At 37.4% G+C, this 27,488-nt stretch overlaps 1 protein-coding gene across 4 annotated transcripts in view; it reads left to right on the top strand.

Annotated features, from left to right (window-relative positions):
* LOC150094466 (uncharacterized) overlaps positions 1 to 27,488 on the top strand; it is a 260,807-nt gene that overhangs the window by 111,250 nt on the left and 122,069 nt on the right. The window contains exon 4 of one of the 4 annotated variants that reach the window (XM_090411972.1): positions 9,495 to 9,916. The exons of the other annotated variants lie outside the window; for them this stretch is intronic. Coding sequence (XP_090268098.1) covers positions 9,495 to 9,623 — 129 coding nt within the window. The 3' untranslated portion in view covers positions 9,624 to 9,916. Of the gene's footprint in view, positions 1 to 9,494; positions 9,917 to 27,488 lie in introns of those variants that run through there. 4 annotated transcript variants of the gene reach the window in all.

The following is a 27,488-nucleotide window of genomic DNA, read 5'->3' as shown; positions in this document are numbered from 1 at the left end:
TATGTTTCTTTGTCAGTTCCTATGAGTCATTTATTTCCTTACCACTCAACTCCCCGTTCCATGTTATAGCTCCAAGCTGTCTTCTAAGTTTCTCTTAATCACCAGCTTTATAATTCCACATATATCCTTTCCTCACAAAAGTCTGCATATAACTAGCCACAACACAGGTGATTACTTCATGATCACTTTCACCAACTGGAGGCAAGTGTGAAATCCCTCTCACAATTATATCATCTGTAGAAATGATCAAATTTAGAATTCTCAATCCTTTCCATGCTGCCTGAGAAAGTTATCTCTCAAGAACTCGAGAAATTCATTTTACTTATTCCCAAATGCTATCTCTTCATTCCAATCTATATTTTAATACTGCCATAATTAAAATCACCCATAATAATTACCCTTCCTTTGTTCACTAATCCAAGTTGTTTACACATTTCTTCATTACCACCCACCTAAATGTCTTCCTCTCAACCTCCGCGTCACATCACACTGCCTCATAATCATTGCCACTATTTCCCCCCTTTCATGTCTACCTCATGTGGACTTCCCTACTATCAGCAGCATTCCCCCCCTTCTCGTCCTTTCTATCCTCATGAAAAATACTGTATTCTTCCATTTCTATTCCTGTTATGATATCATCTTCATTCAACCATGTTTCACTTATTCCAGTGATTTCAGGGCAAATAAACTCATTTAGTGAAACCATTTCATCCCCCTTATTTCTGATACTTCTGGCATTTATAAGCAAACACAGCAGTTCATTTTTAGCCCTATAGCTAGTCCTATCCAAGCCATGTGTTGGTTGTGATTTCCCCACTACACCTGCCCAATCACCTTCATCACCACTTACCACATATATCTGCTAAGTCTCAATTTCCCTGCCTACATCGTAACATACTTCATCTTCGCACACACATTCACTGCCAATTTTCAACATCCACTCTCCCTATGCCATGTTTCCCTGTCCTCCCAAGCTTCCTCCCTTTTCCCTGCTCCTCTTGCATTTCCCAGTTCCTCTTGCATAAACATATTTTGATTTCATGCATGTATAAAAATAATGTTAACAAATAGGGCAAATACAGTTCCACAAAGGAAAAAAATGCTCACTATGGGATGAGTGACAACTGAAAAATGATATTTTTTTTATTAAAAAAAATGCTTATATTACCATTCAAAAAAAAAAAAAAAAAACAGATTCGAATATCAGTTTTTAGTATTCACATTTGCACTCCTTAAACTTTTAATAAAACTTACTGTACTTAAAGTCTACTCCCTTGTGTTCTCAGATTGAGAACTATATTCTTGTTAGAGTGAGAGAAATGAAAACTTGCTTTATTATTTTAATTTTATTTTTTTTCTCCCACTGGCTCAAATTTTCATTCAAAATAGAGACAATCAGTACTTGGAATATTTATGTACCTCATAAATATCCCAAGTACTGATTGGGATATTTATGTATTTAATGTTGTTCTCATTCTGGCATGTTTCTATACTTGTTCTGAAGAGTGTTGAAATAGTAAGTTATGGATACCTAAAACTTTAGGTTTTAGGTATTTTCATTTGTAGAGAGGATCATTGTAGTGCAAGAGATTTTGGCATTTCTGTTTTCATACTTAGGAATACTTTTAAACACCTGATTTCAGCATTGTACCTTCTTTCTTTTCAGCTTTTTTTTTTAATGGAGTCCCATCCACAAAATGCCTTTAGCCTGTGTTAGTACTTAGTACTGTGGTAGGATAATAGTTAGATACTTTTGAAATCCTGCTCTAGAGACCAAACACTGGACTTTTCAAGCCACTTCAGGCCTCAGTAAACAGGGTATGGTGTTACACTAGGCAGTGAAATCTATCTGCCACCTAAAGACATTCACAAATTATTCTTGATCATGGTAAGATTTGAATTCCCATTCTTTGGTTGTGGAATACACTAACCACTTCACCAACTAGGTTGGCCCCATGCATTTGGAGCTATTTAAAGTTTTCATTCATGCTTTTTGCTTTTTTGTTTGCTAGACTGGTTGGTCTTTAGCGGTTAATTTATCCACTTTCCAGTCAACAGGCTGCAAGTCTAAATTCTGCTACGAATCTTGCTATTTAAATGAATTTCATCATGTGGTGTGAGAATCCCCCCCCCTCCCCCCTTCTTGGAGGCTTGGGGCATCATGAAAAAGTTCCTTGTTTGGCCACTAGAGCAGGATTTCTGGATTCTATATATATATATAAAATCTTAGTCAATCCACAATACTGATTGTACTCTATAATAAAAAATAATTAATTACACTGGGAAATAAATTAAAACTTTTTTCTCCTTCATTGAGAAAGTGTTTAAATGAAATTGAATGTAGCAAGTTCAAAACTGAGTAAAAAGAAAAAAACTTATGTTGCCTACCTACTAGTTTTCACTGAATAAAGTAAATTGTACTTTATAACTAGACTACTTGCGTATAGAGGCTCTTCACATCGGTTGCCTCAGTATCTCATAATGCATAGTAGTATACATGTATGAAAGGAAGTGTACTTTGTGTTATGGGATGTAATCTTTTTGTATACAAGCAGCCTGGTCATGAAGATATTTCACATGCAAAATTTGTTTGCTTACACGAATATAATTAAACAAGAATGTAATTTTTTGGCAACTATAATTTACTTTGTAGCCAAGTTAAAAAAAAAAAAAAAAAAAAAAAAAAAACTTCATAGTTTTCATCGTCGTCATCCTGATTGTACTCTCAAGGAGTGTTCAGGCTACTGTGACAGCACTACATGATCATATTCACAATTTTCCTTCAAATTAGACTATTACGTCTCAGTATTTCGATATTGTCATAGCTAACATTTCGTTTTTCTAAGGCACTTCTGACTGAATCAATCCACCTAGACCTTGGCCTTGCTCTGAGTCTCTTTCTTGCTATCTTGGCATCAAACACTTGTTTTGCTAACCTTTCCATACTCATTCTATTTAACTGCCATACCACCTTAAATTAGCTCTGCTTACACATTCTTCAATGTTAAAAATGTCAAGTTCTTTTTAAATATCTTCATTTTTAATTCTGCTATTGATATCATTTGCTCACTCCCCTAATATTCCTCAGTACCCTCATATCTTTGGTCTCTAGTGTTTGTTCAACTGCTTTATTTCTAACCCAATTCTCAGATCCATAACTTAAAACGTTTGAACAATGTCTTGTATACTGCTAGTTTGGTGTTTCAGTAATTTCTCTCTTATCCCATATAAATTTATTTTACTGGCTACCGACCATACCAGCTTTGCCTATTCTGTTGTCTATTTCCAGATTTAACTTGCCATCTTCATTAACAACTGTACCTAAATAACTGAAATATTTTACTTTCTATAGACTCTCCATTTAAAATGCTGTTGATGTGCTCACTGTTTCTGCCTATTTTCATAGGTTTGGTCTTTTTTTTTTTTTTTTGCTGATTTTCATGCCAAATTTGTTATGGCTATTATTCAGTTTAGTTAGGGAATCCTGTAAGCATGCAATAGATGTATTGGAGAGTTCAACATCATTTGTATAAAGCAAAGAGCTTGAAAGTTTATTTTTCACTTGGTCAGACTATAATAAATTCAGTTTAATCCTTTATCCAAGTGTGTGCAAACAACGTTTGCACCTGAAAGTATCTTCAGGACTGTAGTAAAGTGGTACAACGCCGGGCTACTCCTTGCAAAGGTGGAGCAAGCTACCAACATCTAACTCAGTATCTCCCATAATGCATAATGTATAATGTTATGCATTAAGGGAAGGGCCACTACCCAGACTAGTTTCGACCTTTATTGATGTCTCTTCAGTGGGAGCCTCTTCACATCGGTTGAGAGGCTCTTCACATCGGTTGCCTCAGTATGTCATAATGCATAGTAGTATACATGTATGAAAGGAAGTGTACTTTGTGTTATGGGATATTAATATTATGGGATGTAATCTTTTTGTATACAAGCAGCCTGGTCATGAAGATATTTCATGTATGAATAGATCTTTTTTTTTTTTTGCAAGGAGTCGCCCGGTGTTGTACCACTTTACCTCAGTCCTGAAGATACTTACAGGTGCAAACTTTGTTTGCACACACTTGGATAAAGGATTAAACTAATTTTATTAAAGCAAAGAGCTAACTTGACACATCTACAATTCTGATATCAGATCTAATTCTACTTTCTTTCATAATGTGATCCATATAGACGATGAATAAGAATGGGATAATGTGCATCCTTGTCTTACCCCTGATTTTACATAAAACAATGTTTTTGTATTTCCTTCAATTCTAACTGGTGATTTACACCTTAAACGTAATGCTCTGAATAATGTTCCATTTACCCCATATAATTGTAATGTTTTCAAGAGCTTTTCTCTGGACACCTTGTCATATGCCTTTTCCTCATCTACAAAACTTAAGAACAGATCGTTGTCTGTTCTTAAGTTTCAATAGTTGAAAAATCCCATGATTTTTCAACTATTTGTTGAAAAGTGAAAATCTGATCTTGACAACCTCTATTTGTCCTAAATCCAGCTTGTTTTCTTCAAGTTTCTCTTCTACAATTTTTCTCAACAACTTTTCAAGTAGGCTTACATAAATCTTACCTAGAACACTTAACACTTAATAGAGAAATTCCTCTATAATTCTCACACATATATATATGTATATATATATATTATTATTATTATTATTATTATTTTTTTTTTATTTTATTGTAAACATAACAATCTTATGTACATGATTAACCAGTTTTTGGTTCTCTGCAGTCAGGCAGAGAACCAAATTACATGCTCATACTCTTGTTGAGGTATGTTACATCGAAATATCAGTTATAAGGTGAATTACATATTTTTTTTTTTTATATAAATTACAGCCATTAACAGTTATTTTAATGATACTCTATAAGAACAAAATCTGACATGTATGTGTAAGAAAATAACAGTTACTATAGGACAATATTATCTATTTACATGAGGTTGACAGCTGATTAATATTCGCACTCTTAAGGAAGTCTTTCTTCCCCCTTTCCTTGGAGGGGATGATGTCACTTCTATGCTGGAAAGTGGACTATGATGCAGTCGCCCTGCTCAGCCAGGAGTTGATTCCGTGGATTCCAATCTTGGTGGAAAAGATCTAAGGTGTTGTTTTGCCTATGGTGGTGATGTTCGTGTAGGATCCAACTTCTCACCTTTTGTTTGAAGGCTGCGATGAGTTGGTCAGTTGCCTTTCTCTGCGAAGTTGCTGTGTTGTCTGGTCTTGTATGTCCGAGGTAGAAGTATATTACCGCTTTCGCGGTGATGAAGAGGTAATTGCAGACTGAATGATTATTTGACTCCACATGGATAAGATTGAAGTACTCCTCTTCTGTATGAAGACTACCACAGGTGAGAGCTGCCATTTCCCGAGACAAACTGATTAATTGGGTGTTGACTGGGCATTCCAAATAGATATGCTGGACTGTTCCTGATTGGTTGCAGAACAGGCAGTTATCTGAAACATCCAAGTTAAATTTTCGTAATATAGTTGGAGAGGGTAGTGCCATTTTCTCCATGGAATATCTGCATCAGGTTTGATGTCACCCAAGATCCTCACACCTCGCCAGCTCCATGGAGGAAAGAAAATCTCTTTCTGAGTGATCGGGTTTCTTACAATCATGTTGTGGAAGATGGGTTACAAGAGGATTTCAGGAAGGGATGCTGTCTTCACTGTGTGCTGAAGGTTTAACTTCTTTCATCTTCGAAGGGCATCTTTGTAGAAGTTTGTTAGATTTACTGGAATGTGAGCTGTTGTCATTCTTAAGGTTGGGGGGAGAAGAGAGAGAGAGAGAGAGAGAGACCTCTAGTGGCAGAAGTGAAAATATATTCATTGGTGCATTTGTGTGATATTTCCTGTTGTAGGCTATTAAGGAGAAATCGAGCTCGGAACATTGATATCCTGTTGTCAATGGAGGTTAAGTTTTGTCCTCCATCTTTGAGAGAAGTACATAGTTTGGAGTAGGAAAGCCAGTTTGTTTTGTTCCATATGAATCGATAGATGATTGACTTTATTTGTTTGATGAATTGCACTGGTGGTGTGAGAATCTTTAGTGTATGCCAAAGGACACTAGTGGCTATTTGGTTAACGATTATTATTCTCCCTCTTGTGGAGGCAGAGGCTCGTATTGCTGCCCACTTTCCTAGTACTTGCTTGAAACATTTGTTTAGTTTTTTTCCAGTTCTTATCTGCATAAGAGGGCATGTTTCCTAGGTAAATCCCCAGGTATTTGTTTCCCTCAGCGTACCAGTTATTACCAAACATTGGGGAGTCGGTTCGGTTTGTCCATTTGTATTGTTGGTATGCTGTTTGTATATTATGGAAGTCCTCTTCTTTGCGGGCTATAATTGTAAATTGTCAGCATATGCTGTCAGGGTTATAGTTTGGTAGGGAATTTTAGGACGGGATGCCCTAAGCAGTATGCTGAGTCTACATAAAAAGTGCTCAATGGCAATTGTGTAAAGAAGTCAGGAAAGTGGACAGCCTTGTTTAATACCTCTGCTGTATGGTACATTTACGGTAAGCCTGTTGTTTATTATCATGCAAAAGTGTGCCTTGGCATACATCTTAACAGAGTGAATGATGCCAAAGCCAAAGGCTTTCAAGCAGTTGAAAAGGTATAGATGTTCAATGCGGTCGAAAGCTTTTTCTTGGTCTAATGTTACGACCCATTGTTTCACTGTTGTTGTTGGCTATGTTTATGAGATCCCTTATGAGGTGTAAGTTTTCGTGGATAGATCTTCCAGGGATGGAATAACTCTGATGCCTATTTATTATTTCACTCATAGCGGGTTTAAGTTTGTTGGCAATGGCTTTTGATATAATTTTACAGTCAGTGTTTATGGTGGAGATAGGTCTCCAGTATCCTAATTTTGTTGCATCTCCTTTCTTTGGAATGAGCTTCATCACAGACGTTGTCATATTAAGTGGGAAGCCATTGGTATTCGCATCGACAAAAATTCTGTAGAGAATAGATCCAAGCTGTTCCCAGAAGGACTGGTAATACTCAGTGGTGAGCCCGTCTATTCCAGGAAATCTATCTTTAGGTAAGGAGGTGCAGGCAGTTGTCAAATTGTGTAGCGTGATGGGGAGTTCTGTATTTCGCCTTGTTGCTAGTGAGAGTCTTTTCACATCGGAGAGAATTATATTCGTGGCCTCCATAGATATTGAGTTGGCTTGGTATAAATTTTTGTAGTACTGCAAGGTATATAACAGGATTTCATCATGATTTTCTGTGATGTTTCCACTATCTGTTGTTATAGCAGATATAGTGGTGCACTCGTATTGGCATTTTTCTAGTGAGAAGAAATGCTTTGTGGGTTGTTTTACTGCAATCCTCTGGAATTTGACCGTCTGACAAGCCCTTCTGAATTACGCAGCATAGCTACTGCAAAACATATACCTCCATATTTAAGCATTTCTGGTCAAATATCATCTACACTAGTTGCCTTTCCACATTTCAAGTTTTTGATGACTTTTTCTACCTCAAGTATTGATATGCACTCCTCTTTGCATTCCTCTTGAAAATGTTCTAGTGTGGTTCTGTCACTGCTTTTTTTCATTTAAGTCTTACAAAGTGATTACTCAAGACATCTAGGATATCCTTATCTTCGGTTTTCATCTCACCTCTATCATCTTTGATCCCTTTTATAGTATTCTTTCCTCAGTTTCTAAGCTTTTTCAATAGCCTCCAGAAATTTTGCCACCTTCCTGATATTTATTTTCTATACTCTTACCAAAGTCTTTCCATGATGTTTATTTAGCTCCTTTAAAACAAGCTTAGTTCTCTTACACTTTTCTCTATATTCTTTTAGAGCATCTGCTGACTTATTTGCTAGGAACTTGGTATACTTTCTTCTCTTCTAGAACTGCTTCTTTAACTTCTTGTGCCCACCATGGGCTTCTTATTTTTCTATCCTTACAGACAACTACTCCACATATCTCCCTAGCTGAATCAATCAGTGTCTTCTTCAGGGTTTGCCACCGAGACTCCAAGGTTTGGTGTTTTCTAACTGCTTCAAATTTTCTTCAGTAATTTTTGTATCGACATCTCTACAGATTATCTGTAAAGGCTGCTCAACTTTAACTCATTTACACCAGCGCAGTAGATGGCACTGGTGTAGATGATGATGATGATGATGGCAGTTGCGGTTCATTGTAGTTGGTGGATTTGAGTGGTGGAGATAGAGTTGATGCCATCCATCGATGAGTCACTTGGACTCCTTGGAGGTGTCACATAATAATAATAATAATCATGAAGATATCACTGTCAACAATGACGTACAGTAGTCAATGAAGCTTTTTCTTTTTTCTTGTCTCCACATGAAATTGTTTACACTGTTTTGTTGGAACATGTGTTATTAATGACAAGTCCATATATTGAGCAGAAATCCAGAAAATGCTTGCCATTATTATTATTAGTTTTGCCCTTTTCTCTAATTTTTCCCAAAACATTTCTGTATGTCTGGTGGGCTTCACTACTCTGCTATTTAGATCTCCAACAGCGACCACTTTTTCCATTTTCTTTATGTCAGCTGTCTGTTGTAATGATTCGAAAAATTTTTCCACTTCTTCCTTAGAAGAGGAATAAGTTTCATTGTCCATGTTCCCATTTTGAAATGTGCTGTCATAATTCCACTTGAAACTACCTTCCAATTAAGAAGTTTATCTTCATGTTTGGTGTTGAATGCTATTTCTACTCCTTCCTCCCTTCCCTTGATCGTTATTGCCTGAATATAACATCCTATTATTATTATGACACCTCCATGGAGTCCAAAGACTCATTGAGGGAGGGCTTACTTTACAACTCTCTGTTTCCACCACGCAATTCACCACCAACGCCATCTACCACCCACCACTAGTATTTTCACAGACATCCATGCCCACGGCGGGATTTGAACCCACAGCCTTTTGGCTGGAGAGCAGATACGCTAACCACTCAGCCAGCGAGGTCGGCAATGATCTCACCTGTTTTTGTCTTCTCTGTCTCAGTAATGCCAATTGTGTCCATGTGGTACTTTTTCAGCTCTACAAGTTTGATTTCATTTCCATTAATACTTCTTATATTGATGGTTCCTGTCTTCAGTTCTTCTGATAGGTTTATTCTTCTTTTTCTAGATGTTGAGTTGGAGCTTGTTCCAGTAGCTGACTTTTCACGGATTTCCTGCTGAAAACAGTGGGGGGCCTTGTTTAACTGGGTGAAGCCCGAGTCAGCATGAAATCTCATCATGTTGTATCATCATATGCTTTTGTGGTTTAAACCAATAGAGAATACAGGTTTGGTCAGCTAAATCCCAAATTGCCAGTCCATCCTTTTTCGTTTAGTACCCAGTATTTACCTATTAATGGGGTGCACTATGTGAAAGTGAGGATTGGACTTAATATAACATCCTGTACTTATTATTTAGTATGATCTCACCTGTTTTTTGTCTTTTTTGTCTCAGTAATGCCAATTATGTCCATGTGGTACTTTTTCAGTTCTTCTACAAGTTCGATTTCGGTCAGAAGCCCCCAGTTGGTTCTCTGCATTCCTTAAAGGTAATGTGGAGGTTTCCTCTGATTTATTTGATATCATTGTTACCTTCTTTGCTTTATCATTGGTCTTGAACTTAAAAAAAATGCTTCCCTTCTATGCTTTGAGTTTTGCTTTCATGTCTTTCAGTGGAAAAGCATCAGTTGGAACATTTCTGTTAACTTTTAAATGACATTTTTTGACAATGTAATGTGGTTTTGGCTCATACTCTCCAATGCATACAAAGACTTTTTAGGCATTATAGAGCTGTGTTTACAGATTCCTGCATATATTCCAGGAACCCATTAATTTGTACATAAATGACGTAGGAAATAATTTAAAGTGAGATATTCAGTTGTTTGCTGGTGATGCAAAGTTGGGTAGGATAATAGATAATCAAGATGATGTAGAGAGCACGCAGGATGATTTAAATAGGCTGGCAGTATGGGTAAAACATAATGAATGTCAAATTAATGTGGAAAAGTATAAAGTTATGCATTTTGGGATATGAATATAACCATCTGTGTACATTGAGGGAGCTATACTCCAGGAAATTGATGAAGCCAAAGATCTGGGAGTAGTAGTAGTAGTAGTATAGATGGAGAGCTGAAGTTTAGAGGGCATATTCTTGAAGCAGTTGAAGATTTCTGTTGCTACTGGCTACAGCGGCAACAGAAAATTTTCCTGCGTGAAAATAGATGAATTGGTGCACAATCTTTTTATTGATCTCAACCAGCCTTTCTTCTGTTCGATGTGTCTTCCTTCCATAAAACAGCTACTGAACCTAGGCAAACAAGTTGAAAACCCTCGAACAGCAACTTAATACCATGATCGATACTTTCTCTTCCAAAATCTGAAAGTTGGAAACTAAGCTCGAGATTCTTGATGATCAGTGGCCGTTTGCAAGTGCATCCGTGATCTAATTGCATCAATGGTACACGAGTCACTCGAGGCCAAAAACAGGACACTCAACACCTTTATTCTGAACTGTCCGGTAGAAAATGGTAAATCATTAAAAGAAGACAGCAAATTACTAGGTGAATGCAACTTTGATCCCAGAAATATCGTCAAATGCGTTTCGGACCCATAAACAAAAGAAAGGATGGAATGAACTTTCCACGTCTCATGAAAGTGACCTGTGACGCACCGACAAACACATCCAAATTAATAACGGCAATAAATAACAAGCTAAAGGACACCCCCCCAATTGCATGTATGTGCTCGACCTGATTTAACTTTTGCCCAGAGGGAACAAAGACACCAACTCCAAAGACAACTAGAAGAAAAATGCCAAAATGGAGATAACAGTTGGATCATAGACTACAAACAAACCAAACCAGTGCAAAAATCAAGTGACGCCACTAGTAGCCACAAGGAAACCAGTATGCAGGCACTGTATAGGAAACTTGCAAGACCCTTGCAGTCAAATCCATGCCTCACAGAACCTTGCATATCCACTTTACCAACATTCATGGTCTCAACTCCAACCTTAATAGTGTCCACCAAACCCACCTACTTTTTTTAACAGAAACTCAAATCTTGCATTCCTCCAGCACTATCCACCTCAACCTTCCAAACTATACACTATTTAACTCCTTTCGACCCAAGGGTGGCATCTGTGCATATATCTGCTCTGACATACCCTGCCAGAAAGCACCTAACCTAGAATCGCCCAACTTTGACCTTCTTTGGTTAAAAATATCCCCCCTCCCCCACTCAAGTCAAATTTATTTGCTGTCTCTATCACTCTCCTAATACCACCAGCCATTCTGAGCTCTTTAAGTTCCTCTCTTTAAAAGTTGATTTTCTGCTGTTCCACTCTCTTAATAGTGAAATCATCCTTTAGGTTAGCACTTCCCAAACTGTGGACCGTAGGTTTTGTTGAGGGGGGCCGTGAAATAATGAAAACAAATTTAAAATGTTTTAAGACTAAGCAGACTATTTTTATTTTAAAAGAAACATATTTAATTTTTATTATTTATTATTTCTTTTTTGTTATTTTTTATATTTTAATGGAAAAAATCACACATTGGTTCACAAGTTTTGCTTCCTGCGTAGTTCGGCGCTTAATGAATATTAGTTAATATATGCGTGTTCATACATTTCAAAGCAGAAATCTAAGAATTGCAGTTTCAAATCTTTCACCTGATATTGACTTTTTGTGTAGCAGTATTGAAACACATCCATCACATTAAATTGTTATTAAACTTCTTATATATTTTTAATTCTTTATTTATTGCTAATCGTTTTATGTTACATGTGCTTGTGCTACAACTGTACAATAACAATATATCTATCTATATTAAAATATGAGATAATGTGCCATGTCAAATGTGTATGTAAGGTGCTAAAAATGTAATATTTGCATTTGTGCAGTATTCGCTGTGTATGTTTTGTATTGAATCTAAATACAATAAATATTATAATAATATATGTCTATATTACAATTTTTTTTCGAGGGGGCCGTGAAATATTTTAATTTTTCTGAAGGGGACCCTCACATCCAGAAATTTGGGAAGCAGTGCTCTAGGTGATTTTAATGTCCATAACACCAACTGGCTTTCCTTTTCCAGTTGTACAGATCCTGCAGGCAGAGATGCTGAAACATATGCCATCTTAGTGATGAATCCCTTACACAAATGACGTTACACAAATTGTTCACAGGCTGACCAGAATACCAGATAACCCGAATTACTCCCCAAATACCCTAGATCTCTTCCTTACCAATGACCCTTCCAAATATGCAGTGAATGTAGTGAGCCCTCCCTGGGTAGTTCTGACCACAACCCACTGCTCATCTCCTCCCCTGTTCAACAATGCTTACACAGTACTTACACCTTATACACTATACTTACACAAGAGTAGTTTGGCATTATAACAGTGCCAAATGGGACAGCCTCCGAGACTACTATGCTTCATTCCCATGTTGTGATCCACATAGATGATGAATAAGAATGGGGATAATGTGCATCCTTGTTTCTGGTCTTCCAATCCAAACGTAATGCACTGAATGCATCACCTCACCAAAGTAATCCTCACAAGCATGAAAACATACATCCCCCCCCCACTTCTCTGAATTACTGTCCCTATCTAAACCCTGGTTCTCCAAAAGATGTGCCAAGACTGATACAAATGAAAAATCAGGCATACCAAAACTGACTCAAATCAAAAACTCCATCCTCCTTCAGTGCCTATACTGAAGCCAGAAACAGATACAAGAATATTATCAATGCTTCCAAAACATAATTTGAATGTGCAAAAAGCAGGAAACTTGCAGCCCGTCCAAACCGCAGCCATGCCTTTTGGTCTTTCGCCAAAGCAATTGGTCATAACTTTTGCCCTACACTATTCCCACTCCTATCATACCCAGATGGGCTCAATTGCAACATCACCCAGAAAAGGTGATGTCGAAAAAGATAATCTCCTGGCTTCACGCTTCACCTACGATGCAGATACAATGCCCCCGTATTATTTTTCCAGAAAGAGATCATAAACCTGTTGTCTAAATTAGACACAAAAAAGGCTCCTGGCCCTGATGGTATTCCTCCAGTTGTCCTGAAGATCTGTGCAGCTGAACTGACTTCTATCTTATGCCATCTGTACATACTCTCTTACTCCACTGGTGTGTATATATATCCTAAAGCCTGTAAATTGACGTATATTCAACCTATTCCAAAAAAGGGTGACAAATCACTGTCATCTAACTACTGCCGTATCACACTCACCTCAGTCCTATCTAAAGTGATGGAGAAAACCATCAATTCTCAACTCCTACTCTACCTTAAAGGTTCCCAGCTATTAAGTGATCACCAGTACGGTTTCCATCAATGCTGATCAACAGGTGATCTGCTCTCGTATATCACCCATCTCTGGACAAATGCCATGGAGAAATTTGGCGAATCCCAAGTGGTTGCACTTGATATCTCTAAAGCCTTTGACCCGGTCTGGCACAAAGGCTTACTAAGCAAACTCTCATCATTTGGACTGTCTCAGGACTTCTGCAGATGAATTGCCAGCTTTCTGTCTGGATGCACACTGAGCGATGGTAGATGACTCCCTATCCTCTCACTATCCAACTAATGCTGGTCCCACAAGGTTCAGTTCTTTTGCTGATCCTCTTCCTTCTATATATCAATGACCTATTTCAATTGACCTCCAACCCAATACACAGTTTTGCAGATGACAGCACATTGCACTCCTCCATTTAATTTGATAAACCTTACTCTATACAACTCACTTCAACCCACAGAACATCAACCACAACTTTCCTTAATTCTGACCTCCAAGCCATCCTCCAATGGGGCTCAGATAATCCTGTTGACTTAAATGCTAGTAAAACCCAGTATTATCTTATTTCCCACAAAAAAAGAACCATTTTCCCTCAGTATTATTTTTGATAACACTCAAATTCCCAGACAAGATGAGATTTCTCTTCTGGAATTACCTAGACACCAGGCCTCTCATGGCATAAACACATCACAACCATTCCAAAAAAAATAAGATTTCTCTTTCGTTCAAGACGTTACTTCACCTCTAAACAGCTGTTAATCTTATACAAATCATAAATCTGCCCAGCTATTGAATACTGTTCTCACATTTGGAGTGGGGCTCCTAAAAGCTCCCTCAAAATGCCTGACTCAATACAGAGGAGAACAATTAGACTGATAAATAAAAGATGTTTAGCTTCTACAATTTGTATATTCCTGGCCGACCATGTCTTGGATACAACCCACAGGATCTCATGGAAGAGAACCACCCTGCTCCACCACAGCAAATTCAAAAGAGAAAGACTATCCTTAGAATCAGCAGCAGCTCTCAGGAATCAACCAAATATTAACAAATATTGTTGCATTAAGCTTCCTAAGATTTGGGAAACACTTATCACCAGAGGTCCCACTTTACATTCTAGGCCACCTACAACCGCCCTTAGATGACGCTCCACCTAGATAGGACTTTAGTGTCACCCATGTGGTTGGGCTTAGTATTGTTTGTTATTTGTTTTTTGTTACATTAGTTTTTTGTAATCCCTGAAGATATCTCATTGACTGAGACGAAATATAGGAAGAATTAAATGCTGTTTTTAATCCTTTTTGAGTACTGTATACAATCCATTAAGTCTCCAACATGATATCCCCATAGCACTTAAGCCTCTACACACAGATTCTAATCATTCATGGTGAAGATATAGTTTGCAAATCCAGACAATATGGTAAGTCAAAACTACGACTATCTCATTGACTGAGACGAAATCTAGGAAGAATTAAATGCTGTTTTTAATCCTTTTTGAGTACTGTATACAATCCATTAAGTCTCCAACATGATATCCTCATAGCACTTAAGCCTCTACACACAGATTCTAATCATTCATGGTGAAGATATAGTTTGCAAATCCAGACAATATGGTAAGTCAAAACTACGACTATCTAGGCAACTAAATAGGCTGGCCTTTTTAAAAAGATGTCAGGATACAAGAGTAATACCGAACTGTGTTAAGCTAAAGATCAACTTCCACTCCAAAAAAGCCCTCCGCAATTATAACCAAGCCAGCTTGGTACTACTGAGGGAACAAATCGGCGCTACTCATGCCACCCTCTCCGTGAAGAACGCTGCCATTGGCTCCTTACAATCGGAGCTCTCCACTGTACTTAACCCTGAACATTGGTTTATTCTCTCTGGTATCTCGGAAGCTTCCGCACAGAAAGAATTTCAAAAAATAAAAAATAAACATATCAAGAAATCTAACAACCTTTGTAAAGCCAAGCCGCAAATTCAACCGCTCCAGACAGTAGTTAACTTATCATCCAAAAGGCTCAACGATGATGCCGTCAGTGCCCTAAGCCTCAGCCACAATTTCACGGTCGCTTCGAAAGAAGTGCCGGTGCTTAATGTGATGTTCAACATCAAACGCGGGACCTGTCACTTAGCACCAGAGATAGCAAACAACATCAGACTTGGCATCGCCAACATCCTCGCTCAGGCTTCGCCTCCAGAAAGTAATTTATCGTCTTCCCAACACACTGCTCTTATGAAATTATGAAAAGAAAAAAGTATCATCATCGCCAGAGCTGATAAGGGTGATGCCACGGAATACAATCGAAAAATGGAGATTATCCTCTGAGATCGCTCTACCTACACCCTGCTAGAACACGACCCCACAAAAACAGAAGTTAAAAAACTAAAAAACTTACTTTAAAAAGTGTCTTTCTTCCCCCCAGAAATCACGAAAAAACTCAAACCTTTGTCCCCCCGAATATACGGTTTACCAAAAATCCACAAACCCAATTCCCCACTAAGATCTATAGTAGATGCCACTAACTCACCTTGCTACAAACTGTCAAAACTCTCTGAACCCCCACACTGGACTTTCCACATCCTATATAAAAAACTCGACCCATTTCAAAACCCTCATAGAAAATTTAACTTTAAATGACACAGACATATTTGTAAGCTTTGACATCTCCTCATTGTTTACCAGTATTCCCTTAATTGATACCTTAACACTCTTAAAAAACTTTTTCCTTCTGACATCTTAGATGTCTTTTCCTTTGCTATCTATTCTGGTTATTTTTCTTGGAAGAACAAAATCTATAAGCAGATAGAAGGAACCGCCATGGGTTCCCCACTCTCACCCCTCTTGCCAATTTTTATATGGAAGATTTTGAAAAACCATCCATAGACTCAGCTCCTCTCAAACCTTCCATCTGACTAAGATATGTTGATGATGTGTTCTCTATTTGGCCTCATGGCTCAGACACATTAGACACCTTCCTCAGTCATCTCAACAGCCTACATCCAAGAATCCAGTTCACGATGGAAAAGGAAAAGAACTATTGCTTACCTTTCCTAGACACCTTCGTTACGCGCCTTCCCAATGGTACACTTACCTTCACAGTATATAGAAAGCCGACGCACACAGGCAGATACAGCCACAAACGCTCCCACTACCACTACCCTGCTCAACAGTATGGCATTATTAAAACTCTTACCAAGAGAGCCCACAATCTTTGTTCCAGTGGAACTGCCCTTACAACTGAGCTTGACCACATACACAACACTTTCCTCTCCAATGGCTACAGCAATCACAGAATTAAAAAAAATAATCAGGTCCTCCCCATTCCCCAGTCTTCTCTTCAAAAAGAGTTTAGAAATCCCATCACCGTACCATACATTCATGGCACATCTGAAAAAATAGCCAAGATTTAAAAAAAAGTACAACCTACACACAGCATTTAAGCCCTACTGCAAACTTCCTAACCTTATCCGCTCTACAAAAGTTCAGCTCCCTCCTCTCTCAGTGCCTGGAGTCTATAAAGTACTGTGTTCCTGTAAACTGGCATACTTTGGACAGACATGCAGATCAGCATCCATCTGCTTGGAGGAACACAAGTCTTACATCTGTAAACACAACTATGGGCAGTCAGGCTTGGCTGACCATGTCTTGGGCACCACCCACAGGGTCTCTTGGAAGAAAACCACCATGCTCCACCACAGCAAATTCAGGAAAGAGGGACTATTCCTAGAAGCAGCAGCAGCTCGCAGAAATCAACCAAATCTTAATAAATACGGTTGCATTAAGCATCCGAAGATTTGGGAAGCACTCATCACCAGAGGTCCCACCTTACATTCCATGCCACCTAGGAAGATGTCCTAGTGACTAGGACGAAATAGAGGAAGTATTAAACCTATGTTAATCCTTTCTGAGTGCTGTATATTTTCCATTAAGCCTCCAACATGATGTCCTCACAGCACTTAAGCCTTTACACACCAATCTCAAGAATCAGCCAAATCTTAACAAATATGGTTGCATTAAGCTTCCTAAGATTTGGGAAAAGCTTATCACCAGAGGTCCCACTTTACATTCCAGGCCACCTACAATAGCCCTTAGAGGGTGCTCTACCTAGATAGGACTTTAGTGTCACTCACGTGGTTGGGCTTAGTATTGTTTGTTATTTGTTTTTATGTTACATTAGTTTTTTTGTAATCCCTGAAAATGTCTCATTGAATGAGATGAAATATAGGAAGAATTAAATGCTGTTTTTAATCCTTTCTGAGTGCTGTATACAATCCATTAAGCCTCCAAAAATGCTTATCAAGTTGCTTATTCATCAGTATACAGTTCACTACTGTGAATTTTTCACTAAAAAACATGCGCACTAACCACAATAATGACTATTTAATTCATAAATATTTCATCCCAAGTATCTTGGGACATCATCAGTACAGTAGTTCAAACAATACTAGGAATAACATACAGTTAGGGCGCATGATTACAACGGAATCTCAATATGTGTGCAGTAATGTGTTACAGAAGTAAATTAAATATAACTGAAAAAAAAAAAAAAATATATATATATAAAGATTATTTTACACGATTTTCTATGACAATTTCCCATAGGAATAGTAAGAACATCAGAATTGAAAGCTCTTACATCCTTAAAACACAATAAAAATATAATCATTACCAGAGCTGACAAAGAGAATACCACCTGTGGTTCTTGATACCAATTCATATGACCGAAAAATGAATTTATTACTCCGAGATCGTAATACTTATGCCAAACTGGATTATGATCTTACAAAACATCAACTCAGGAAATTAAACAAGTTACTTGATGAAACCTCCTCCTTAGATGAAGAAACAATTAAAAAACTCAAGACATAACATGCTAGACCTCCCAGAATTTATGGCTTACCTAAGCTTCATAAAATAGCTGCTTCATAGCAGTCCAACTTACAAGTTATCAAGATTCTTATCTAACCTTCTCCGTCCTCACATAGGCTACTCAGCCTCTTCAATCAAAAATTCCACAGAGTTTCATGCAAAAATAAAAGACATTCAACTGTTAAAAACTGATTTGTTAATTAGTTTCAACATTGTCTCCCTCTTCATGAACATTCCCCACAAAGAAACAGTAGAATTATTAACTCAAAAATTTCCTTCTGATATAGTTGAATTATTCAAATTTGTTATTACATCTGGTTACTTCACCTGGAAAAGTCATTCTTACAAACAAGAAGAAGGAACAGCAATGGGATCTCCTTTATCACCAAACCTATTTCTAGAACACTTTGAAGAAAAAATATTCACTTTTGAATCCAAACCAAAAATTTGGTTATGATATGTTGATGACATATTTGCAGTCTGGGATCATCCCGAACAGGAATTACAACTGTTTCTAGATAAAGTAAGCCTCCTTCACACTCGCATCAACTTTACGCTAGAAAAAGAATCTCCACAGGGTATCTCCTTTCTGGATTTACACATTCAAAGAAAAGAAGATGGTTCCATCGGCACATATATCTATCACAAGCCTACATTTTCAGGTCGTTACATTCACAATTCTTCCGCTCATCATCCATCTCAGAAATTTGTCATCATTAAATCACTAGTTTCCAGAGCACACAAATTCTGCTCCTCTGAAGATTCTCTAAACCAAAAACTAGAAATAATCAAAAATACAGCTATACTAAATGGATATAATCTTAAAACAACTCAAAAAAATCATCAGTCACCTTCCCACACAGACAAGAAGAAGTTCATAGGATTCCCATACCTTACGTCAAAGGCATCTCCGAACGTCTTTCAAAAATTATGAAGAAATACAATTTTGCCACTACTTACAAACCCTATCAACCAAATCTATAACTTGTTACCTTCTCCTAAGGACAAACTCTCACCTCTGATGTTACCTGGCATTTATGAGATCCCATTCTCCTGCAAATTGTCTTACTTTGGTCAGACAGGTAGGTCTCTTCAGATACGCATCTTGGAACATCAAGAACTTCGTCTTTTCAAACCGCAGAAATCTGGTCTCTCCCAACACGGAGAGACCAGATTTCTGGTTTCTTCCTGACAACTTCCCCCTTCACTTTAGTCCACTTGAGCCAGTTTCCCAGATCTTAAACAATGTGAGGAGAATATATTTTAAATTTGGCTGAAAATAATTGAAAAAAATTATGTTTTTTTTTAAATCAGAAAGATTTAAAAAAAAGTACAACCTACACACAGCATTTAAGCCCTACTGCAAACTTCCTAACCTTATCCGCTCTACAAAAGTTCAGCTCCCTCCTCTCTCAGTGCCTGGAGTCTATAAAGTACTGTGTTCCTGTAAACTGGCATACTTTGGACAGACATGCAGATCAGCATCCATCTGCTTGGAGGAACACAAGTCTTACATCTGTAAACACAACTATGGGCAGTCAGGCTTGGCTGACCATGTCTTGGGCACCACCCACAGGGTCTCTTGGAAGAAAACCACCATGCTCCACCACAGCAAATTCAGGAAAGAGGGACTATTCCTAGAAGCAGCAGCAGCTCGCAGAAATCAACCAAATCTTAATAAATACGGTTGCATTAAGCATCCGAAGATTTGGGAAGCACTCATCACCAGAGGTCCCACCTTACATTCCATGCCACCTAGGAAGATGTCCTAGTGACTAGGACGAAATAGAGGAAGTATTAAACCTATGTTAATCCTTTCTGAGTGCTGTATATTTTCCATTAAGCCTCCAACATGATGTCCTCACAGCACTTAAGCCTTTACACACCAATCTCAAGAATCAGCCAAATCTTAACAAATATGGTTGCATTAAGCTTCCTAAGATTTGGGAAAAGCTTATCACCAGAGGTCCCACTTTACATTCCAGGCCACCTACAATAGCCCTTAGAGGGTGCTCTACCTAGATAGGACTTTAGTGTCACTCACGTGGTTGGGCTTAGTATTGTTTGTTATTTGTTTTTATGTTACATTAGTTTTTTTGTAATCCCTGAAAATGTCTCATTGAATGAGATGAAATATAGGAAGAATTAAATGCTGTTTTTAATCCTTTCTGAGTGCTGTATACAATCCATTAAGCCTCCAAAAATGCTTATCAAGTTGCTTATTCATCAGTATACAGTTCACTACTGTGAATTTTTCACTAAAAAACATGCGCACTAACCACAATAATGACTATTTAATTCATAAATATTTCATCCCAAGTATCTTGGGACATCATCAGTACAGTAGTTCAAACAATACTAGGAATAACATACAGTTAGGGCGCATGATTACAACGGAATCTCAATATGTGTGCAGTAATGTGTTACAGAAGTAAATTAAATATAACTGAAAAAAAAAAAAAAATATATATATATAAAGATTATTTTACACGATTTTCTATGACAATTTCCCATAGGAATAGTAAGAACATCAGAATTGAAAGCTCTTACATCCTTAAAACACAATAAAAATATAATCATTACCAGAGCTGACAAAGAGAATACCACCTGTGGTTCTTGATACCAATTCATATGACCGAAAAATGAATTTATTACTCCGAGATCGTAATACTTATGCCAAACTGGATTATGATCTTACAAAACATCAACTCAGGAAATTAAACAAGTTACTTGATGAAACCTCCTCCTTAGATGAAGAAACAATTAAAAAACTCAAGACATAACATGCTAGACCTCCCAGAATTTATGGCTTACCTAAGCTTCATAAAATAGCTGCTTCATAGCAGTCCAACTTACAAGTTATCAAGATTCTTATCTAACCTTCTCCGTCCTCACATAGGCTACTCAGCCTCTTCAATCAAAAATTCCACAGAGTTTCATGCAAAAATAAAAGACATTCAACTGTTAAAAACTGATTTGTTAATTAGTTTCAACATTGTCTCCCTCTTCATGAACATTCCCCACAAAGAAACAGTAGAATTATTAACTCAAAAATTTCCTTCTGATATAGTTGAATTATTCAAATTTGTTATTACATCTGGTTACTTCACCTGGAAAAGTCATTCTTACAAACAAGAAGAAGGAACAGCAATGGGATCTCCTTTATCACCAAACCTATTTCTAGAACACTTTGAAGAAAAAATATTCACTTTTGAATCCAAACCAAAAATTTGGTTATGATATGTTGATGACATATTTGCAGTCTGGGATCATCCCGAACAGGAATTACAACTGTTTCTAGATAAAGTAAGCCTCCTTCACACTCGCATCAACTTTATGCTAGAAAAAGAATCTCCACAGGGTATCTCCTTTCTGGATTTACACATTCAAAGAAAAGAAGATGGTTCCATCGGCACATATATCTATCACAAGCCTACATTTTCAGGTCGTTACATTCACAATTCTTCCGCTCATCATCCATCTCAGAAATTTGTCATCATTAAATCACTAGTTTCCAGAGCACACAAATTCTGCTCCTCTGAAGATTCTCTAAACCAAAAACTAGAAATAATCAAAAATACAGCTATACTAAATGGATATAATCTTAAAACAACTCAAAAAAATCATCAGTCACCTTCCCACACAGACAAGAAGAAGTTCATAGGATTCCCATACCTTACGTCAAAGGCATCTCCGAACGTCTTTCAAAAATTATGAAGAAATACAATTTTGCCACTACTTACAAACCCTATCAACCAAATCTATAACTTGTTACCTTCTCCTAAGGACAAACTCTCACCTCTGATGTTACCTGGCATTTATGAGATCCCATTCTCCTGCAAATTGTCTTACTTTGGTCAGACAGGTAGGTCTCTTCAGATACGCATCTTGGAACATCAAGAACTTCGTCTTTTCAAACCGCAGAAATCTGGTCTCTCCCAACACGGAGAGACCAGATTTCTGGTTTCTTCCTGACAACTTCCCCCTTCACTTTAGTCCACTTGAGCCAGTTTCCCAGATCTTAAACAATGTGAGGAGAATATATTTTAAATTTGGCTGAAAATAATTGAAAAAAAAACATAATTGTAGTGGTCTTTCATCCAATTTACTTTATTTCAGTTGGGCTGAATTGCTCAACAGACATTGAGCAACATAAAAAAACAGCTAGCTGTATTCTAAACTTGACTGAAATCATTTGAATAGTGCAGCTTGTAGAGGTGTTTCTGGAGGAGCAAGATATGAATAAAAACAACCCTTTTTTTGGAAGTTTTTATTATTTTAAAATTGTTGTATTTTTTATTTTATTTTAATTTGATTTCATTTTCTTCAAATTCAGCAGGATTCTTCTTGTTGGATAAATGGGACACACTGTTAATATTCAGTATAAAACTGGATACTGATTTTTATAGCAAGCAAAATCATGACTTGTTAGTACTTGATAACTGAGACTGTTGATTGTTCCATAATTTTATTTTCCATACATTTTTCATTCTGATTAGTGCAATTTGGCAGATTATAAAGATAAGAAAATTATATTTTTGTTTCAAACCTTTATCCACAGTTTTCATGTGAAATATCTTCACAACTAGGCTTCTTACAAATCTCTTGCTTAATAAGATTACACATCCATTTGACTCCTACTCTGTTTATTCTTCGAACTTTCGGGACACATTCTGATATCACATCATTTAAATATTGTTTAAATGCTTCCATGCACTGTCGATATTCTTTCCATCTAGCAACCAATCCCATTCCACTGAACTCAGTATACTCCTCTGTTGGTCATAATTTCCTGCTTTGTCGTTCATCATGTAACCTTTTCTGGATGGAACAGTCATAAACTTAGTCACTTCCCAAGTGAGTACCGTATGATCACTGTCACCAACTGGAGGCAGAATAGTTACGTCTTTAACTGAAACGCCCCTGTCTAGAGGCTGTTGACTTCACATCGGTTGCCTTTGTATCCCATAATGCCAAGCACACTTCCTTCTTTGATATGCATATTGCTGTGAAGTATGGGAAGTGTCGCTATCCTGATCAATTTCAACATTTATTGAGATCTCATCAGTTGAAGCTAGACCCAGAAGGATACCAAGATTAAATCAATGCAGAAATCATATTTTCCACACAAGTAGAAAAAATGCTTATCATCATATTTTTAAAATACTTTGGATAAGAGAGAATTGTAGAAAGTTTTTTTTTTTTACTTGGTTATCAAGTAAATTATAATAAACAAGAAATTTTCTTGTTTTATTCCTAAACCCAAGCATGAGCAAACAAATTTTGCAGGTGAAGTATCTTCAAGACTAGACTACTTGTATATAGAAGCCGTTGCCTTTGTCAGTTGCTTTAATGTTGCATATGTTTCTATAATAGTTCTTACATATGTTCCTATAATGCAAAGCATAAAACATTTAGTGTTATTTTATAGTGGCTTTACCAAGTAAAAATTCTAATAATTTCTTACTAGTTACTTTAAAAGCATTTGGTAAATACTTCACCACTATGCCTTTCACCATGACTACATTCTCTGCTTGTTCTGATTCAGTTATTTAGTATAGAATTAAGTAGTAAACAGCTCTCTGTGGGATTACTTTAATGATCGATGATAGATAACTGGGAGGAGATCTCCACATAATTTTTAAGGAATGCAAAGAGCTGATTGGGACTTCTAACCCAATCTCCAGTTGTCACCTTCATGTGGTGCACCCCAGTATTTGGTATTCACTGGGTACTGAATGAATAAGAATGGTTTGGTAATTTGGGACTTAGCTGACATATGAGATTTCATGGCAACTGGGATGTTACTCATTTAAACAAGTCCTTTGCTATTTATGACAGGAAACCAGGGTGAACAGTAAAAATTCAGCAACTGGAACAAACACACATTAAAAGAATTGAAGATAGGAGCAATCAACATTAAAAGCACCATCAAACTTTAAGAGGAACTAGAAAAGTATGTGGACATAATTGGTGTTACTGAGACAAGAAGACTGGAACAGGTGAGATCTAATAAATAATAAATATAGGATTTATACCTAGGCAATAAGGTCCATGGAAAGGAAGGAGTAGCGATAGCATTCAGCACCAAACACAAGGATGAACTTCTTGATTGGAAAGAAATTTCAAGTGATTAAAACTCTGCAGTACGTATTCTTAGTCTGTCCTCATAGTACAGTCCTGATATAATTTTTGTCATCCATCTTTGTACCCCCTCCAAGGTTAATTTATTCCCTTTCCCTGCTGATCAAATCTGAGAACAGTAATCTATGCATGATGAGATCAGGGTTCTATACAGTGGAACCACAATTCTTTTATCTCTGCTGGTCAGTGTCCTTCTCAGTATTGCATCAGTCCTTTGGATTACCTTCACCACCTTTGTGATATGTTCCCTAGGCTTCATGTTTTTATCAATCACTACCTGAAGGTCCTTTGTCTCCTCCACTTCCTCTAGTACAGTTCCTCAGAATATGCAGCTTCCCATCTGTGATCACAGAATTTAAGACCTTACATTTAGTTACATTAAACTGATATCCCCATTCGTTTTCCATCTGTCCAGCTTATTCAAATTCTCCTGAAGGGCTACTACATTAGCTCTATTCTAATAATTCTTACCAGCTTCACCTCATCTGCAAAAAACTGAATATCTCTCTGCGATCCATTGACAATGTATTAATATGAAGTTTAAACGATATGGGTCCCAGTACTGAGCCTTAACCTTCTGTCTCCTTTATATTGCTCCCTCATACACCACTCTGATATTTATCAGACAGTCAACCCAATTCACTAACCTATTATCCAAATGCATATCCTATAACTTAATTATCAACTTATTACATGATACCCTGTCAAATGCCTTTGTAAAATTCAAAAAGGCTGTATATGCCTTTCCCTCATCAACTACTCTTGTTACTTTATTATAAAAGGCAATTAGATTGGTAAAAGAAGAATGTCCCTTAACAAATCCATGCTGACCCTCACATATAACATAGTCCTCATTTACCCAACACTGTATATGATCTCTCATTAATTTCTCTAAAATCTTAACAGCTACAGAAGAAATACAAACTGACCTATAGTTTGACACTTCATTCTACCACGGCCCTTATGTGATGTGACAGGTGTACCCACCTTCCATTCCTTGGACACCTTTCCCATAGCCAGACTCTTATTGAAAAGCCCGGTCAACATATCTGTTAGTTTCTTAGCACATTCTCTTAAAACACATGATGAAATTTCCAGTCTCATTTATCTTATTGAAATTTAGAGAACTTAGTATTTGTAACACACTGTCCTTTTGCACTCCAAACCTTGAGCCTCTAGTCCCTCTAGCAATACAACCCTTTTTTCTAGGATGAAATACCCCAATAAAGTGATCATTGAACAACTCCTGATGTCTTCTGCATCAGTCATTCTACTCCCATTTTTTTTCTAACACTTTCATTCTTCCACAGTCATTTCTCCTCCTGCTAGCCACATAATGAAAGAATTCCTATAGATTTTCCTTGGATCTCAGGGCTAATCTCTTCACATATTGAAGTTTTGTTTTCCTTACCATGCAAGTCACTTTCCTATCCCGAGTCTTATATTTCTCACGCAACTGCTCTCCAGTCCTATCCTTATTCTTTTCCTTAGCCTCCTTTTCATCTGCTGTTCCTCTTCGATATCATTTGTCATCCACGTTACACCAAATCTTGCTCTCCTTTTCACTCGAGGTATACAATTTGCCATTGCTGCTAATAAATATTTCTTCACTATTTTCCATGCACTATTGCTATCTTTCTCTTCCAATTCTTCTACCCATGTAATTGTCCCAAGCTGATTTCTGAGATTATAATTATCTGCCTTCTAATTCCACATGAATTCCTTTATTCTCCACACCTTCACATGTTTACTAATCTCCAGCTCAAGGCTACGTGGTCACTCTCTTGGATCTCAGGGCTTCAAAGGGACAGGGACAACATTTCAATTAGTCAGATCCTCATATACCAGGACTAAATCCAAAACTCTTAAGCCTCTTGTTTCTTCTATTACATGTTGCATTTGTTGCCTGAGGCATTTGTCCCTCAAGAATTCCTGAAATTCCATTCCCTTACCACTATATGCTTTCCTCTTTCCAGTTTATACTGCTGTAGTTAAAACACCCCATAATCATTCGTTTTGCACTTGCCAAACTCAACTATCTAAATATTTCCTTCTCCTCAAACTCTGTATTCCTTAGTCTATAGCAGCATCCCACTAAATATGCTGTCCTACCTACTCCCACCTCATACCATATATTCTCAAACCCATTAGTGTCATTTCCCTCCCATTCCGCTTTTCATAAGCTGTATTTTTTCTTCCTGTCCTTCTGAATATGCTATACCCTTTATTTCTATTCCTGTTAGTATGTTATCTTTCTCTCTCTCTCTGTCATCTCATCTACTCTTTCACCTTCCTTTATTGCCATAGTTATACACACTCTCTCTCTCTCTCTATATATATATATATATATATATCTCAATCCTCCAAGGAAGCATTCCTCTAGCATTTTGTCTTGCACTCTACAGATAATTGAATCTCCACACATCATACTTCTCTCCCCCCCATTCCCCCTTGCATTCCCACTTACCTGCCTTCTTGTCATCTCTCAATTCCTAGCTCCTACACTTTCTTGCCTTCCTCTCATTACTTCTCCCTCTCCTCTGGTACTCCTACTCTCTTTTTCTCTCTCTCCCCAACATGTTTCACTCAGCCAGTCCAAAGATTGTTGATCCCAATAATCTTTGGACTGGCTGAGGCTATCAGTGCCTCTTATTCATATCTAGTACTCCTGGCATTTGTATAAAGAGACATCAGCAAATTGTCAGTATCTCTGTAATATTATTGTTCCTTCCATATTCCATTTAACTGTGCATAACACCATACATTCCCTAATTTCCTGATTGTCCCTACAAGAGGCCATCCCTGCTTTCATCTGTCTTGACAAATCTAGTTTCCCTGCACTAATAATCTCACTTGCTCAGAGAACAACATTTTCTCCAGATGCCTACATCTGTCGTCATTCAGATGCAGTCTATCCCTTGCATACAGTTCTCTTCTACCCTCTCTTGTGACGTATTCTCACTGTCATACTATTCATTACTGATGCTTTTCTCATTTCTGCATTATCATATCTAGATAAAGCATTATTTTCCTTCTCACATGCATCTCTCATACAACCTCAAGCATAAACCTCAAATTTCTTGCTGTCCCATTTACACTTCCTCTCGATTCTTTTGTACCCACCATCACAATCATCTCATCTACTTTTTCACCT

This window comes from Typopeltis vanoorti, chromosome 22 (genome assembly GCF_054136105.1).
Source record: "Typopeltis vanoorti isolate ZY-2024b chromosome 22, IOZ_Tvanoo_1.0, whole genome shotgun sequence".
Taxonomy (NCBI): Eukaryota; Metazoa; Arthropoda; class Arachnida; order Uropygi; family Thelyphonidae; genus Typopeltis; species Typopeltis vanoorti.
Note: the sequence above shows the minus strand (reverse complement) of the source record. Positions and strands in the feature narration are given on the sequence as shown.